The following is a 17,541-nucleotide window of genomic DNA, read 5'->3' as shown; positions in this document are numbered from 1 at the left end:
AGCCATCATGACCGCAGACTCCGACCTATGGAACTACAAATTCAAGTTTCCCCAAGGCAAAAGCCCACGGTGACAACAGTCTCCAACCATTGCTACAAAGCTATTAAATGTTACCATTTCCCCACAGCAACAGTACAAGGATCAACAGTGTCTAACCAATCCAACAATCCCAAGGAACTACAATATCCTGCAGAAAAACAAGAGTTGATGGGTGGAAGGTTTAGAATTAATCTTAACCTCTGGCACTGCTCTGGGCAAACCTCTAGAACAGCGTTCTCTGCCTGCCAAGCCATTGCAAAAGGGGAGATACCATATGCAAATCAGGCTTGGTCCCACCCCAAAAGGGGCAGTGCAGCCCGAACTGCTTGGTCACAACCCTTCTGCACAAGCCCAGAAGCATCCCCAAACATGTTTCGGCCTCGTTGGGCTTCCTCAGTGAGGATTAGCTTGGGTCTTCAGGACCAGCAGGCACGGGGCCCACGCCTGAGCATGCCCGTCCTACTCGGAGTAACAACAGCCACACAAAAGAGGGGATGGCTGGAAGGTTTAGACTGAATCCTAACCTCTGGCATTGCTCTGGGCAACCCTCCAGACCATCGTTCTCCACCTGTCAAGCCATTACAAAAGGGGTCGCCCGGAACAATGCCAGAGGTTAATATTAATTCCAAACTTTCCAGCCATCCCCTACTTAGTTTTACTAAATTAACCTGCACCAATAATCAATGAGTACACCAGCCTCCTACAATACAACAATGCCATGTAGACAAAGCATCTCCACACATCATTGGCACAACAATCTACAACACACTCTTTTTTTATTTGTTTTGGGTTTTTATTTTATTTATTTGCATTTTTTTTAAAGTGCTCACACAACCCGGGGGCATCGAGGTGCTGTTATAGAATGTTTTTGTTTGTTGTTGTCTTAGTTGCATATTTATAACACGCTTAAATACCCAGAGGTTTCTAAGCGCGGACCCCGGTCCAAGGTGAGCACGTTGCCACTGAGCTATCCTCCTGGGACAGCACCAGACACTCTGCATGGGCAGCAGTTCCAGGCCTCTCGAGAAGAGGGGCAAGGGAAATGAGTGGAAGGCATTGTAGGAAAAAAAGCTGAGTGTTGAGTAGCTTTATGAATTCCAGATGAATGACCGCAGAGGGAAGGTTTGGTGGCATTCAGTTCCCAAGGGTGATTCCTGATTCTGAGGGTCCTCTTGATCTTAGGTGGGACTACCAGAAAGCAGGACCAGAGATGTGGTCTTGTGAAGAACAGTAGAGGCTGCGAGCAGGTTGGTAAGAAGTTCATTTGGCCTTTAGGTATTCTGGAGCGGAGCCATCGCTGGATTTGTGGCTCAGTCAGAGGATTTCAATTAGAATAGCTCTCTTTTGGGCAGCCAGTGGGGGTGGCTGAAGGCCTGTCTGATATGTTCCCAGGGGGTCATCCCCGGATGATTCTGGCGGCACGGCTTTGGGCAATGTGCAGTATATGCAGTGATGATGAAGGCAATCCAGAGAAGAGTGGGCTGCATTAGTCCTGTCTACAGAGTGGAGTGGCGGATATAATCGTGACCTTTTGATCTATAGAGAAAACCAGTAAGACGCTTTTGATGCATTTAATTTTGAAGATTGCACTGGGTGAGATCATGGCGATGCGGAAGGCTACTGAAAGTTTGCTATCGGAGGTGGCTCTTAGGCTACGGACTTTAGAGGTAGAAGAAGGGGCCTCGCACAGGTTAATGTGCCAAGGTTTAGTGAAAGGTGGGGGCCGATTGCTGGGTCAGAGATTTCAGATTTGGAGCCATTAGGGCAGAGACAATGTCATCGGCATAGGAGTGTGAATTAGGTCAGCCAGACATTTGACATTAATGTTGAAAAGAGTAGGGGATAGGTAGGACCCTTGGGGGACACCACAGTGTAAGGCTGATTTCCCTGAAGTGAATGAGCCATGTTTGGTTGAATAGTAGTGGTCTGAATGGAAGAAATGCAACCATGCCTAATGCATGTAGTCAGAATCTCCAAACAAAAAACAATAGGATTTAGAAGCAAGTAGCTGTACTCTATGCATCTCGCTCTCCCTCTCTCTCAATCCATCTCTCTCACTTCAGTAGCTCCAGACCTTCATGGAATCTTCCAAGTTCTTGGATGCCTTTCAATTGGGTTTGCGATCCCGACCTGGCACAGAGACTGCCCTCACCATAGTATGGGATGATATATTGGCCAATGCTGAGGGTGGGTATCTCTCTCTTCTTCATTCGCGGATCTTCGACCTGGTCGACCATGAGACACTCCTATCACGTCTCAGAACACTAGTTGGCTAGTCAGATATGACCTTTGATTGGTTTAGGTGTTTTTTGTCAAAGAGGTTGCAGTGAGTGAAATTGAGTCCTTTTTCACGTAACCTGATTGTTGCTCACATGCTGCTTAATGGCTATGTTAATGCCTGCATAACATTATTTGGCAGGTTTAAACTTAACTATGACTCACACGCCAATGAGACACATGTCTACTTTAAGTAACTGGCACCAGGATTAGAGATCTTAGTGTTGGTCTAAGTGAAGTGGGTGACTGGATGCCTATGAATAGGCTACAATTAAATCCTACCTAAACTGAGCGAATCCTCCTGGGTCCTAGACATCTGCTACAAGATCCTCAGAGGGCTCTTAGCGCCTCCTATTGCTCAGTTTACCAACCTCATATACTGATAAAGTCAAGAAATTTGAATTAACTTGACATTCCTACCTGGGTCTGAATAAACCCATCAATGCAGCAGTGAAAGACTCATATTTTAGAATGCACCTGCTATAGCGGGTCTCCTGCCACTTATTCCCAGGGTCATTAGCCCTTTGATTCACTCTGAGCTTGATTACGCGAATGCATTCACTTCTTCCAAGGGTAGTCAGCCCTTTGATCAACTCTGTGCTCGAATATGTGAATGCATTCACGTATTCCCAGGGTCGTCAGCCCTTTGATCAACTCTGAGCTCGATTACATGAATGCATTCACGTATTCCCAGGGTCGTCAGCCCTTTGGTCAACTCTGAGCTCGATTAAGTAATACATTCACGTATTCCCAGGGTCGTCAGCCCTTTGATCAACTCTGAGCTCAATTACATGAATGCATTCACGTTTTCCCAGGATCGTCAGCCCTTTGATCAACTCTGAGCTCGATTAAGTGAATACATGCACTTATTCCCAGAGTCGTCAGCCCTTTGATCAACTCTGAGCTCAATTACATGAATGCATTCACGTATTCCCAGGGTCGTCAGCCCTTTGATCAACTCTGAGCTCAATTAAGTGAATACATGCACTTATTCCCAGGGTCGTCAGCCCTTTCATGAAGTCTGAGCTCGAATACGTAAATGCATTCACTTATTCCCAGGGTCGTCAGCCCTTTCATGAAGTCAGAGCTCGAATACGTAAATGCATTCACTTATTCCCAGGGTCGTCAGCCCTTTGAACAACTCTGAGCTCGATTAAGTGAATGCATTCACTTATTCCCAGGGTCGTCAGCCCATTGATCAAACTCTGAGCTTGATTACGCGAATGCATTCACTTCTTCCAAGGGTAGTCAGCCCTTTGATCAACTCTGTGCTCGAATACGTGAATGCATTCACTCATTCCCAGGGTCATCAGCCCTTTGATCAACTCTGAACTTGATGATGCAAATGCATTCACTTATTCCCAGGGTCGTCAGTCCTTTGATGAACTCTGAGCTCGAATACATAAATGCATTCACTTATTCCCAGGGTAGTTAGCCCTTTGATCAACTCCGAGCTTGATTACACAAATGCATTCACTTATTCCCAGGGTCATTAGCCCTTTGATCCACTCTGAGCTTGATTACGCGAATGCATTCACTTCTTCCAAGGGTAGTCAGCCCTTTGATCAACTCTGTGCTCGAATACGTGAATGCATTCACTCATTCCCAGGGTCGTCAGCCCTTTGATCAACTCTGAGCTCGATTACATGAATGCATTCACGTATTCCCAGGGTCGTCAGCCCTTTGATCAACTCTGAGCTCGATTAAGTGAATGCATTCACTTATTCCCAGGGTCGTCAGCCCATTGATCAAACTCTGAGCTTGATTACGCGAATGCATTCACTTCTTCCAAGGGTAGTCAGCCCTTTGATCAACTCTGTGCTCGAATACGTGAATGCATTCACTCATTCCCAGGGTCATCAGCCCTTTGATCAACTCTGAACTTGATGATGCAAATGCATTCACTTATTCCCAGGGTCGTCAGTCCTTTGATGAACTCTGAGCTCGAATACATAAATGCATTCACTTATTCCCAGGGTAGTTAGCCCTTTGATCAACTCCGAGCTTGATTACACAAATGCATTCACTTATTCCCAGGGTCATTAGCCCTTTGATCCACTCTGAGCTTGATTACGCGAATGCATTCACTTCTTCCAAGGGTAGTCAGCCCTTTGATCAACTCTGTGCTCGAATACGTGAATGCATTCACTCATTCCCAGGGTCGTCAGCCCTTTGATCAACTCTGAGCTCGATTACATGAATGCATTCACGTATTCCCAGGGTCGTCAGCCCTTTGATCAACTCTGAGCTCGATTAAGTGAATACATGCACTTATTCCCAGGGTAGTCAGCCCTTTCATCAACTCTGTGCTTGAAGACGTGAATGCATTCACTTATTCCCAGTGTCGTCAGTCCTTTGATGAACACTGAGCTCGAATACATAAATGCATTCACTTATTCCCAGGGTAGTTAGCCCTTTGATCAACTCTGAGCTTGATTACGTGAATACATTAACTTATTCCAAGGGTAGTCAGCCCTTTGATCAACTCTGAGCTGATTATGCGAATGTATTAACTTATTCCCAGGGTAGTCAGCCCTTAGTTCAACTCTAAGCCTTATAAGCCGCAGTATCTTATCCACAAAACCCAGCATTATGCCCCTGCTGGCCACTTTGCTCCCAAAATAACTTTCTTTTTGGCATTCCCAGCTTCCAACAGCAATTGAAGAGGTGATCACAAATTGTAAAAGCAGTTTACGCTTTCCTTTAACAATCTATTTCATTGGATAGTTGTGAGGAATTTAGAGGGCATCAAAGCACAGAAAGCTTTGCCGCTTTGCAGCTTTGCCTTTCTCCTACTCGGGAGAACATGTGGGAGCTCATGTTCTATAGCGCGTAATGTTAATGGAAGGCGTAAAAGCCCTGAGTAAGGATTTCAATCCTTCCATTAACGTGACGCTCCATTTGCGTTTCTGCCGCCTACCTTCCTCTCCGCCATACAAATGCTCCAGCATTTGCGCCGGCATGACGTTCATGCCAGCGCATTGCTGGAGATCCCTGTGCATAAGCATAAAGCAGGCGGACCCCATAGGGATCCATATCATTCGCTGCCTACCATGTGAGCATGCCGGGCAGCGTGTACACTTAAAAGTAAACGCTGCCTGACATGCAAGCATGCCAGGCAGCTTTTGCTCACTGTGCATGGCAGAGCAGAAAAGTTCAGGACAAGAGGCAGCGTACACGTGATGAAAATATGGTGTCAGGGACCTGATTACGCATGAGTGCAAACGTACCAGGGCCCTGCCGTCAATTTAGGTTTTGCCGCAACATGAGGTCGTTGGTGTTACGCCTGCATGAGATTTTCATGCAGGTGTAAAACCACAGGATTCCAATGGAATACGCCTCTCGTTAGCACCTGCTAATGAGCAGGGGATTCCAACAGAAGCCATTATAAAACACTGCCTGCAAAGGATATTTGCAGGCAATGTTTTATTTCTCTCAAAGCAGAGGGTAAAAGAGAAGAGTAAAGCTCGTGTTGCCTTGATTTACTCTCTACCGTTACACTCCGTTTTGGGAGTTTTTAAAATTGCATGCAGGGGACCAAACAGCACGTACGTGCAAGTGTTGGGAGGACCCCCCATGTAATTACCATTTAATTTAAAATGCCCCCCATTGCCTCTTTATCTGTGTTGCATATAAGGAATGGGATCTTTTGAAAGGAGTTAAAGTCACGTTTTTCCAGTAGTCTGCCCACGTTTCTGATTTTTGCACATTACATTTTCCATCTGTGCCTACATGCAGTTGGTCTTATTGGTGCACAACATAAATCCCCCACATCAAACCCCCTGCAGTTGTAGTTGGCTATTTTGCTGCAACGATCCCCCACAAAAATAATAATATCTAGTTTTTATATAGCACTAGCTCACCGGAGGGCATCAAAGCACTGTAATGGCAGTTGAAATTATCACCTACTGCATGGTACTGAATCGGCCCTGCCAGGATTCGAACCTGCTTCAGCAGGCTGCGCACAGATGTCATAAAAAAGGGCTCAACTCGCTGAGCTATCTGACCAGCCAAGACACAGCATTCGGAAATTTTTCAGCTGCATGAGCCTGACGGGGCAACATCCATAAGGCCTCGGGCCAATACAACCCTCATGGGAGCAACAATAATCCACAGAGCAAATACCCTTGAGAAAAGGGTGGCCACAAAGGAGACACACCAAACTATGTTAAGAGAATGTGTAAGAATGAATGAATGAACTTGGAATTTATAGAGCGCAACTTAGACCTGGGGGTGTCTTGGTGCTGACAAAAAAGGGGTGTATTCAATTGTTATGAAAGTAATTAGTCAAAACAAATAATTTCTAAATCAATGCATAAAATACATAAAAATATTTGGGATGAAGAAATAATTGGAAAAAATAATTACAAAAGGTTATTACCAGATAGGGTAATTTCAATAACAATGTCTCCCAGGGGTCATACAATCCACCTGGAAATTGTCAGCTTAGATAGCAGTTTCCACACTGATTGATGCAGGACATAACGTGTTTCATGGAGACCCTGATGAAGTTCCTTCTACCTAGGTAATAACAAAGGGCATGTTTTATGCAAAGGGTGTGCAATGGAAGATCAGGTAGAGAACACAGCCCAGAAATGATAAAAGGAGGACTGTGTGAGGACTTGTCACTGCGAGATCTTGGCAACCTGAGATCTCGCGAGATCTCGTGCGAGAAGCGCAACAGGAGAACCGAAGGGGCAGACGTTGAATGGAGAGTGAGGGCTACAGTCGTGGACATAATGCAGCCTGGCACCCTGGTCTTGCATACATCAGTAAAGGAGCAGAATTCCATGGCAGCCAACTGAAGCCTCGTGGGAGCTCATGTATATTTATATTGGGACATTGTGACAGAGACTGATGCATCAGTGCAGTGAAGCCAACTGCGCTGATCAGTTGTGAGAGCCAAGCCGTGAGTACAGTCTAAGTTCTGCTAGTTAGAAGGTGCTAATAAACCACCTTCTCATTATACTTGTGTCCTGTGTTCCTTACTTCACCATTGACGACGAGGACCTGTGACGTACCTGCGCAGCCACACTGCCTCCCGCGTTCCTCCAGTCCCCAGGCAAGCTTGCTATTCCCTGGCAACAGTGCGAGCCGTTATTTACCACTTATTTGGAGGCTTTGGGTGGTACTGGTTATTACAGTTATTCAGCTGCCAGGAAGAAAGCCATGCTTGTAAATCACCATGGGTGTCGAAGGACAACGCATTTCTGTGTGCTTAAAGACTGAGCCTGCTGCCGGCGAAGAGGACGATGTGTACAAAAAAGCTGTTTGTCGCATCATAAAGCGTTTTTCCAACAAAGAAAACATGGTCCTGCACAGACTCAAAATGTACATGAGGAAACAAGAAAGCGGTGAGCCAGTTGATGACTATGTCATCCGCATGAGAGAGATGCCGGCCCTATGCAAATTTGGGGATAATATAGAGCATGCCATATATGACATGTTGGTGGTCCATACCAATTCCTGCAAAGTTCAGGACAAATTCATCCAGGAGAAGGAGCTGCACCTGGACAAGGCAATACAGAGAGCAAGAGCTGATGAGGAGACATCAAAGGAGATGGGGGGTCCACACCAGCCCCCAAAATGCAAGTGTCCAATGGAGGGGATGCTGGGATAAACAGCCTCAAGACTCCAACAAAGAGAGAGGCCCCAAGTGAAGAGACCTCCCAGCACCAGGCACTTACCATGAAGTGTGGGGGAATCCGGCACATGGCATTGGCGTTGCCTGCACGCGGAAAGAAAAGGCACGAGCGATGAAGAGGAAGCGGAAGACAAACCCCCAGTGGTCATGGTAAACTTGACCCGCAGCAAGAGGGAAAAACCCCATTGCACTCTGAAAGTGAACGGCAATGAAACCTGAGTAATGGCCAACTCAGGGTCGGACCTGACAATCTTCCCGATACAAACCTACAAAAATATGTTGGGGCGCAATTTGGTAGGTATTGAAAAGGACTTGTGTTACGGTAAAGCATAGCCATGGTTTCGACCGTAGATGTGATTAGTATACAACTTAGTTCTATATGTACACATGGAACTTTCTCGCAGTGAATCTGTTTATGTATGAATTGTACACCGAGTTCTAACACTCATTGTCTGTTTGTCTTCTACAACCTTTGTATCTCAAATGATGATTAAACGTAATTTCTTTTGATTAATCATTATCATTATGATGGCCCGCCCATCGCGAGTGGCTGATACCTCCTTCACTGATTGATTTACTTTATGTATATGTTCAGCCCCACAGAGCAGTCCTTACGAATATTTAAATTGGGCAGTAAGTACTGCGTGTGCATAAAGTATTACCTACTTATGTACTGTCAGTACCAGTTTTTGCCATGTATTACATGGCCGTCTTCCCGTTGTCCCTGGAAACAGGGATGGTGCGACATGACGTCATTGCGTTCCCCGACGCATGGCGTCACGTCGCCTAACAGCTACCACAGCACAGCATACATACCTGACGGCAGACGCGGTCGCTTAGCTTCATCCATTCGGTGCGCGTTCACTCGCCTGATTTAGGTAAGATCACAGCGCCTGGCCACCTGAACTTCTTTTCAATAGCACTCCCGCACTCCCACACCGGGGAAAATCTTATCTTTTGCTTTCAGGTGAAAGTCACTAACTCTTTAAGGGCGAATATCCCTTTCCAGATAACTTTTAACACTCTTATTCAGACTCACAATTCTTTAGAAAGTGGCACACTAAAGGCATCCCTAATCTAAGCCTTATTTATTTTAGATATATCATAAGGCCAATACTTATTTATTTCCGATATGCCATATGACCTCATATCAAGGTAATTATCATGCGCTAAGCAAGGACACTCCCTCAAACCATGTATTCGCACCGTTTCATTTTATGATATGAAATGATATGATGGGTTATTTATAACACGCTTAATACCCAGAGGTTTCTAAGCGCAGACCTGGGGATCGAACTTGTGTTGCTCCGTGTCGTCCGGCTTCCAAAGAGATCATGTTCCCCCTCAGCTATCCGCCCGAGCCATTTTCTAATTCCAATGGGCTTCTATGAATGTCTTGCTCAATTGTGTTTTATCTCATTTATGCTATGATGTGAACTCCACACGGTATGTAAACATTTATTTTCTTGACTTTTATATACATATTGTTACCATTTATTGTCACATTACTAAGTGCCCTAGCCCCGAAGAAGGACTTGGACGCTTGATATCTGGATGCATTTTTGCCTTCTCGTGCAATGAAAACCTTACACACTTCATGTTCCAATATCTGAAACACAGGAGATAAGCGAATACAAAGAACAGCAGGAGCTCGTTACGAGAGCACAGTGGGAGCCCACCTCGGACTAGACTTTTTTCTAGTTCTCTTTTTTCTGTGAATGTATGCAACCTTGTGCCAAGGCCCTAAGGTATGCTCAGATTTCTATAATTATCTATATGAGAAATATACACCTAATCTGAAAGTGGTGCCCACCCTAATCCTCCCTGATTCAAAAGCAGAGTCCTCAGTTATAATGATGAAAATAGTTGTGCTCACAAAAGCTGATAACTAGAGGTTTTATCCAAAACACTCTAGAAAACCAAGTAATATAGGACTCTTGAAGGACAAAACTTACCCAAGACCATTTGAATAAACTTCATCAGCTAGGCCCCATACAAAATCAAACAAAACAGCAATCATTTTAGAGAAACAGTGGTCCTACTAGGCGTTTTGCCTGCTTGTACAATGTGCCAATACGTAATTTATTTATTCATTTATTAATTACATTTATTATACGCCGAAACCTGGGGGCATCACAGTGTAGATACAGACAGTGGGTAAGTACAATCTTTATATTATAACAGAAGAACAAAACAGAACAATGGTAATGTTACATACAGTGGGGTACTGCAGCTTTGTGGTGGTGTTGGTCACAGTGGAGTAATGTAGCTCTGTGGTGCTGTTGGGCACAGTGGAGTAGTGTAGCTGTGTGGTGCTGGTCACAGTGGACTACTGCAGCTGTGTGGTGGTGTTAGGCACAGTGGAGTACTCTAGCTGTGTGGTGGTGCTGGTCACAGTGGAGTACTGCAGCTGTGCGGAGTTGTTGGGTATAGTGGTGGTGTTGGGCACAGTGGAGTACGAGAGCTGTGTGGTGGTGTTGGGCACAGTGGAGTACTGTAGCTGTGTGGTGGTGCTGGGCACAGTGGAGTACTGGAGCTTTGTGGTGGTGTTGGGCACAGTGGAGTACTGGAGCTTTGTGGTGGTGTTGGGCACAGTGGAGTACTGTAGCTGTGTGGTGGTGTTGGGCACAGTGGAGTACTGTAGCTGTGTGGTGGTGTTGGGCAAAGTGGAGTACTGCAGCTGTGTGGTGGTGTTGGGCACAGTGGAGTACTGTAGCTGTGTGGTGGTGCTGGGCACAGTGGAGTACTGTAGCTGTGTGGTGGTGCTGGGCACAGTGGAGTACTGAAACTGTGTGGTGCTGTTGGGCACAGTGGAGTACTGTAGCTGTGTGGTGTTGTTGGGTACAGTGGATTACTGCAGCTGTGTGGTGGTGTTGGGATCAGTGGAGTACTGCAGTGTGTGGTGGTGTTGGGCACAGTTTATGTTTGTTTATTATTTGATAATGCGCACAAAACCCAGGGGTAGCCGGGCGCAGCAGGTACAAGGTTACTTAAGCTTGGGTTGCATACAGAGTATAAAAGTACATAACAGTGCGGTACATACATGTCAATGCAAGCAGTTGGAATGAGACACTAACACGTTACAGTATTAAGAAAGCAGAATCATCTTGGACTGTATTACAAGGGTGTCATGGCCGTTGGGTGCCACTAGAATTTGTTGTCGTTCGACCAAAGCCAATTTTTTACCTTGCATCTGAAGTTGGAGTAGGGTAGGTTAGCTCTCAGTGCGATGGGCAATGCGTTCCAGGCCTGGGCAGCTCTGACAGGGAAGCTTGCTCCGCCTGCTTTGGATCGTCTGAATCTAGGTGTTTCGAGCAGGTAGTGGTTGGTGGCCCTAGTGTGGTGGCTGGATGATTTTCTAGTCAATCTGGCTGAGATGTAGGGGGGTGCTGTGTTGTTGAGCCCTTTGTGGGTAAGTGATAGTGTCTTGAGCAAGACTCTGTCACTGATTTTGAACCAGTGGTGATCTTTCCTAACGTTAGAAATATGTGCTCTGCGGGGTATGTCAAGGGCTGCTCTAAGAGCATTATTTTGGAGGATTTGCATTTTATTGATAATGGATTTGTTGACACCTGCATAGAGGGCATTGCAATAGTCCAGTTTGGACATTACTAATGCGTTGGCTAGCAAGATGCAGTTAGTTTTAGAGAGGTAAGGTCTACAGGTCCTGATTAATTTACAGGTGTACGCTGTAGAGGATGCCAGGGTGTTAACTTGTTTTTTGAGAGATAGAGTGGAATCGAGGTAAAAGCCTAGAGTTTTTACCTCAATAGCCACCTTGATTGTGTTACCATCTATGTTGAAGTTGCGATAGTTGGGACTCAGTTTTTTTTAGGTTGGAGTCGGAACCCAAGATCAATATCTCAGTTTTTTCGTCATTTAGGCAGAGGCCATGGGAGGCCATCCATGCCTGAATGAGGAGGTAAATTTTGTTTACTAAAGCTGTGTCTTTGACAAAGTTGCCTGATAGTGGTATGAGAATCTGCGTATCGCCCGCATAATTCGTATAGGTTACCCCTAATTTGTCAAGTTTGTCAAAGAGAGGCTTAGTAAAGATATACATTGTCGGGGAGACACATGAGCCTTGTGGGACACCACAAGTGATCTGGATTGGGTCCGCTGCCGCTACAGGGGAGAACACTCTCATCGTACGGTTAGCTAGGAAGGATTGTACCCATGCTATAGCTTCACTTGAGAAGTGAGCGGCAGACGCTAAGTGGTTGCATAATACTGCATGATCCACCAGGTCAAAGGCCGCTGATAAGTCAAGGAGGAGGAGCATAGCTGTAGTACCTTTATCCTTCAACTCGTCGATTTGTGTCTTGAGGTCAATGAGGGCCGTTTCAGTACCGTGCAATGGTCTGAAGCCAGATTGCCGAGAACCTAATAGTTGGTGTGTCTCCAAATAGTTTTGGATTTGGAGGTAGGCTACTCTATCAATGATTTGAAGGAGAAATGGGACCGTAGTAATAGGCCTGTAGTTAGTAGGGATTGCTGGGTCGAGTGTCTGTTTTTTAAGTAGGGGCAGAACCCAAGATTCTTTAAGGTTAGTGGGTACAGTACTCGTGTTGAAGGAGGCGTTGATGAGTTTCGAGATGAAGGGTGCTAGATCTCTGGCTGCATCCTTGATGATTTGCGCAGGGCAGCTGTCACCTTGGCAGTTCGACGGTTTAAGGGATAGAATGACTTTTTCAGTTTCCAATATGGAAATATTGGTAAACCTGAAGGGTTTACAGTTACTTTGGGTGGATATGCTGGGTATCTCCTTCAGTGGGGTGGTATGAGTTCCAATAGGGTTCAAGGAGGCTTTTTTCTTAGCAATTTTAGATTGAAGGGTTGTGATTTTGTTAGCTAGGGCATTTTGGATGCTGGTGCACCAAGATTTGTCTTTGGGGACATTGGGCCTCATTACACGGTAGGCGGTAAAAATCGGAATTTTACGGCATGGTGCCATTAGCGTGTCCGCCCTCGCAAGAGGCCGCTAATAGCGTCCCATCACGAGTACGCGGACACGAGCATAGCGCCATGCCGTAAATGACCGTTCCGCCCTGCCGCTAAATACCCCAAAAAGCCCCTTACCGGCACCCGCAAAACCGGCGATTGCGCCTCCGCCCTCCCGCTACCCGTAAATAGCGGACACCGCCATTACCGCACACCGTTAAAAAGCGGAACCGGAAATTACGTCGTCGCACGGGAAAGAGCACAGCGGCCATCTTCAAAAACACAATCCATTGCCAGCCACTGCATCCAGGACATATATCCAGGCAACACCGACCTGGAACCACACCGGGTAGCTCGAGGATGCCGAAGGCGCTTAAAAAAACTGCTGATCGCCAGCGCAAAGAAAAGTTCACCAATGAGGAACTAATGATGCTGACCACCACACTTGCTGCAAATGCAGGAGTGGTATTTGTGAACGATATGCGGCGGGAGGCCCTCCTGAAGAAGAAGGCCATCTGGGCCGAAGTTGCGCTAAAAGTCAGTGCGGTGGGCACCACCACCCGGAGTGTCAGGGAATGCCGCAAAAGGTGGGACGACCTCTGGGTGCGTGTGCGCAACATTCTATCTGTGAACCGAAACATGGCAATGGCCACAGGAGGTGGTGCAGAGTCCCCCTTGAAGATGAAGGAGTGGGAGGAGATATGTGCCTCTACAATAGGAGTCGAGTCAATAGAGGGGGTCGGCGATATGGAGCATGGCGTGGCCGTTTCATCGGATGGAGGTGAGTGTATGCACCCAAAAATGCGCAGTGAAGGGTGAGGGGTCCCACAATCATGTGTATGAATGCCGTGGATCCAGCCACAAACAGACATGCATGCATCATCACATACCCACCAACACAGGGCCAATCATGCATGAGCCAGCCAACATCCCCATTCCATGCCTCCATAATGATGACCACAAAATGCATCAAACTGCATGACGTATACATCTGCCATGATGCAGGTAGACCCATAGATGATGATTTACCCTTCTTATCACCCCTGCAGGATCACACACGGAAAATGAGGAGCCACGCACGTCAGCACCCACTCCCACACCCATGAAGAAAGCCAGGAGGGATGCCACCGGGGACCACGCATCAACCTCTAGGGGACCCAAGAGTAGTGACCGGGACAAAGGCAGCAGGAGCAGCAGTGCCACGCAGCCAGAGGCAATGCCTGCTGCTGTTGTAACCACGGGAGTGTGTCTCCCATCAATTGAAGGCAGCATGGAGGGAGTGCACTCTGCTGCCACCAGCTCTACGGGTGAGGCAGCAGCCACTGGGCCACTTTCCGATGCGGAGGAAGCACCGGTGAATGAGGATCTGAGTCAGAGCCCCATCCCCACACGCCACTTACTCTCATCCCCAATGTTTTCACCAGGTCCGTTCAGCCAAGGCGGATCGCCCGCCCACACACATGATGTGTCATGGAGCCCCCTGGAACCTACGCCTGATGCCAGCGCTATTCATCCAGGCGCATCAGCCATTCCACCGGCAGACACCGTGGAACTTGACCTATCAGCCATCTACCAGAGGCAGACCGAAATGGCTGGTCTGGTAGGTCAACATGTGGTTGAGACAGGGCACCTGAGGGAGGACATTGGTGCATTCGCACGCCAGACGAGGGAGGCCATGGAGGCATGCACTAATCGCATATGCAATGAGATGGGGCAACTCAGGCAGGCCATGATCCGCATTGCGGATGCGATTGAGCACAGATGTCCACTCCCTACCCAGGAGGAAACAGGCCCAGCCTCCTCTGGGAGTTCACGGCAGACAAGCCCCCTACGCCGCTCTATGCGCAACCTCAGGCGCACAACATCTCAAACACCCGAAGAAGGAGCAGACAAATAGGGCCAACAAGGAATATCGGCCACATTTGGGGAAGGACATGTTCACTCCTTGGGACTCACGTGGGAGTGTTGTGGGGGAAGGGGGGGGAGGGTGTGTTCGGGGGTGTTGTGGGGGCAGGGGGGAGGGTGTGTTCGGGGGTGTTGTGGGGGGAGGGGAGGGAGGGTGTTTGCACAGTTGGGGTTATGCACTTTCTGTACACGTTATGTTGAAAATACACTCTTCTGCAGTTGAAAAACAGGCATGGTCTCCATCATTGTGTATGTGTGAATTTCTTTGGGAGAGGGCCCTTTGTGGGCCTCCAGACGGCCACAAGGGCAACAATGCACATCTCTCCATGCATGATATTCCACCTTTGTTCCTGATGCTATTCCTGATTCCGATGCTGACGCGGATCCTGTCCCGCCATGCCATCGCCTCTTGCATGTCCGGGCTGGCCATTTCGACAATACTCATCCACATCCACATCATGCTCATCTGGTGTTTGCATGGTGCCATGGGCACATTCTATCAGATGCACATTTAGTTGTGCCTTACACATACCATGGTCATCTTCGCCTTCATTCCGGGGGTTTGTTGGCTGCCCTTGTGGTGTTTCTGGGTGCCCCGGTGGTGCTTGCTGCGCAAGTCTCGGCCTCATCCTCCTCCTGCTACTCCTACGTCTCTTCGGTGCTGCCTGTTGTTGTTGGTGCTGCACTGCAGTCATGTACGCAGGCCTATGTCATGCTGCTGGTGTTGGGACCATCTTGCTGTGGGAAGGGGTGTGGGAAGGGGTGTGGTGTGCTCTTTAGTGCTGGCTGTCTCCATTGACTCCACCTGTGCTGGTTGTGTCCACCTGGGGCAGATGGGAACACTGCTCAGGACTCTTAACGTGTGGTTTTCGATGCTGTTATTAGCGCCATGCCGGTACATGCTTTTTGGGTCTTTGGGATGCCGGTATTGCCGTGTACGCATGGGTTGTGATTGCGTGCTATTAGCGCCATGGCGCTATTTACTGTGTGGGGGTCGCGCGCAAGCGGGCACGCCGCTATTGATGTCGGCGTACTTTACGGGTCCGCTAATAGCGGTGGGTCCGGGTCGTGATCGGCTCGGGAAAATTCCGTTACCGGTATTCCGTTACCCGGTAACGGTATTCCCTTAACGCCTACCGTGTAATAAGGCCCATTGTCTATAGGGGCAATAGGATTTTCCAATTCACGGAGAATGGTGAAGAGCTCTTTGGAGTCTTAGTTGGCTTTACTAATTCTATCATTGAATGAATCTTTTTTAGTTTGGATTATTTCCTTTTTGTATTTTTTGGCAAAGTTGGCAAGTGTGGTTTTATTGTCATCAGAAGGGGTATGCCTCCAAATAGCTTGGAGTTTGCGTTTGTGGATGCGCATTTCTTTGAGATGGGGGGTGAACCAAGAGTTAAGGTGAGTTTCGCGTTTACTTTTATGGAGTTTGATAGGGGCGATCGAATCTAGCGCTTTGGTTATGGAATTGTTAAATGATTCAACTAACTTGCTAGGGTTGCTAGTAGAGTCCTGTAGCTCTGTGGTGGTGTTGGGCACAGTGGAGTACTATAGCTGTGTGGTGGTGCTGGGCACAGTGAAGTACTGCAGCTGTGTGGTGGTGTTGGGCAAAGTGGAGTACTGGAACTGTGTGGTGGTGTTGGGCACAGTGGAGTACTGTTAAGCGGAAACTGTGCAGTTCTCTCTGGGACCACTGCAAAAGATTTAGGCCTACAGGTGTTTGGCAGTAAACCCACTTGGTAGCAGTCTGTACCACACAGATTCACTTGGTAGCTGTGGCTGAGCAGTCAGACTTCACTCAAGAAGAGTTAGGCAGTATGTGGAGTATACAAAATAGGGCAATTTACACAGTAGAACAAGCAGACACGGAACAGAGCTTGGGTGTAAAGATATATAGTTATTTATTTATAAAAACACATCTATGAAAAACACACTGGCACTAATACGGCAAACAACTTCAATTACAATTACTATAAGTATCTCACTCCTCTAACAATATTTCGACAAGTCTAGGTTCAACGGCACCACTTATTTGCAGACAGAGGTGAATGCTTTAACCTAGATGGCACTCTAATATTCGTTAGAACGGGAGAGAAAAGGCAGGGTATGAAACCAACTCGGTACCAACTCTTTTACAAAGCAAATGCAAGGCAAGTAAGGCAGAGTCTACTGTGGATCGCAAAGTTCAGAGGCCAGGCCCACTCGGAGAGAGGCAAGGCGATATGTCCCAAAAAGTATCACAGTGGAAATGCACTTCGAGTCTTTGTAGCAAATTGTCACAGAAAGGTTGGACCAGTTTAGAACAAAAAGTTAAGAAGGTCTGGAGGCGACCCGATGGAGAGGCAAGGATTAAGACACCTCACGCTAACCGTCACCAGGGAAGCCAGGCGGACACGGTACCTTGTATGTGGAGAGACAGCTCCGGCGGGGGCAGTTGTTCCTGGTGATGGATGCAAGTCGGGGCTTTGCCAAGAGATGAGATGATCTCGTCGTCGAAGGAAAGTTGAAGATCGTTGCACCACCAGGGAAGAGACCAGCCGCGGAGTGCTCCATCACAAGGCACCACCTTTTGGTCGCGGTATGGGCTAGTGGCTATCCGGTTGCAGGGGTGCTCAGCAAGGCAATTCGACCACTACGCCCTGGAAGCGAAGAAAAAGCAAAGGGACTGGTTGTTCCCACCAGTCAGGGGAAGAAGACTCTCCAGCCGGGAGATCTCCTCTGTCGTTGGGAAG

At 47.4% G+C, this 17,541-nt stretch overlaps 1 protein-coding gene across 1 annotated transcript in view; it reads right to left on the bottom strand.

Annotated features, from left to right (window-relative positions):
• Positions 1–9,460: 9,460 nt before the first annotated feature.
• The window catches only part of LOC138448088 (uncharacterized), a 28,517-nt gene continuing 20,436 nt past the window's right edge, over positions 9,461–17,541 (bottom strand). The window contains exon 10 of the mRNA XM_069604630.1: positions 9,461–9,569. Coding sequence (XP_069460731.1) covers positions 9,461–9,569 — 109 coding nt within the window. The remainder of the gene's footprint in view (positions 9,570–17,541) is intronic.

Source organism: Ambystoma mexicanum, chromosome 3q, assembly GCF_040938575.1.
Source record: "Ambystoma mexicanum isolate Mex_15411 chromosome 3q, UKY_AmexF1_1, whole genome shotgun sequence".
In the NCBI taxonomy this organism is placed as follows: Eukaryota; Metazoa; Chordata; class Amphibia; order Caudata; family Ambystomatidae; genus Ambystoma; species Ambystoma mexicanum.
Note: the sequence above shows the minus strand (reverse complement) of the source record. Positions and strands in the feature narration are given on the sequence as shown.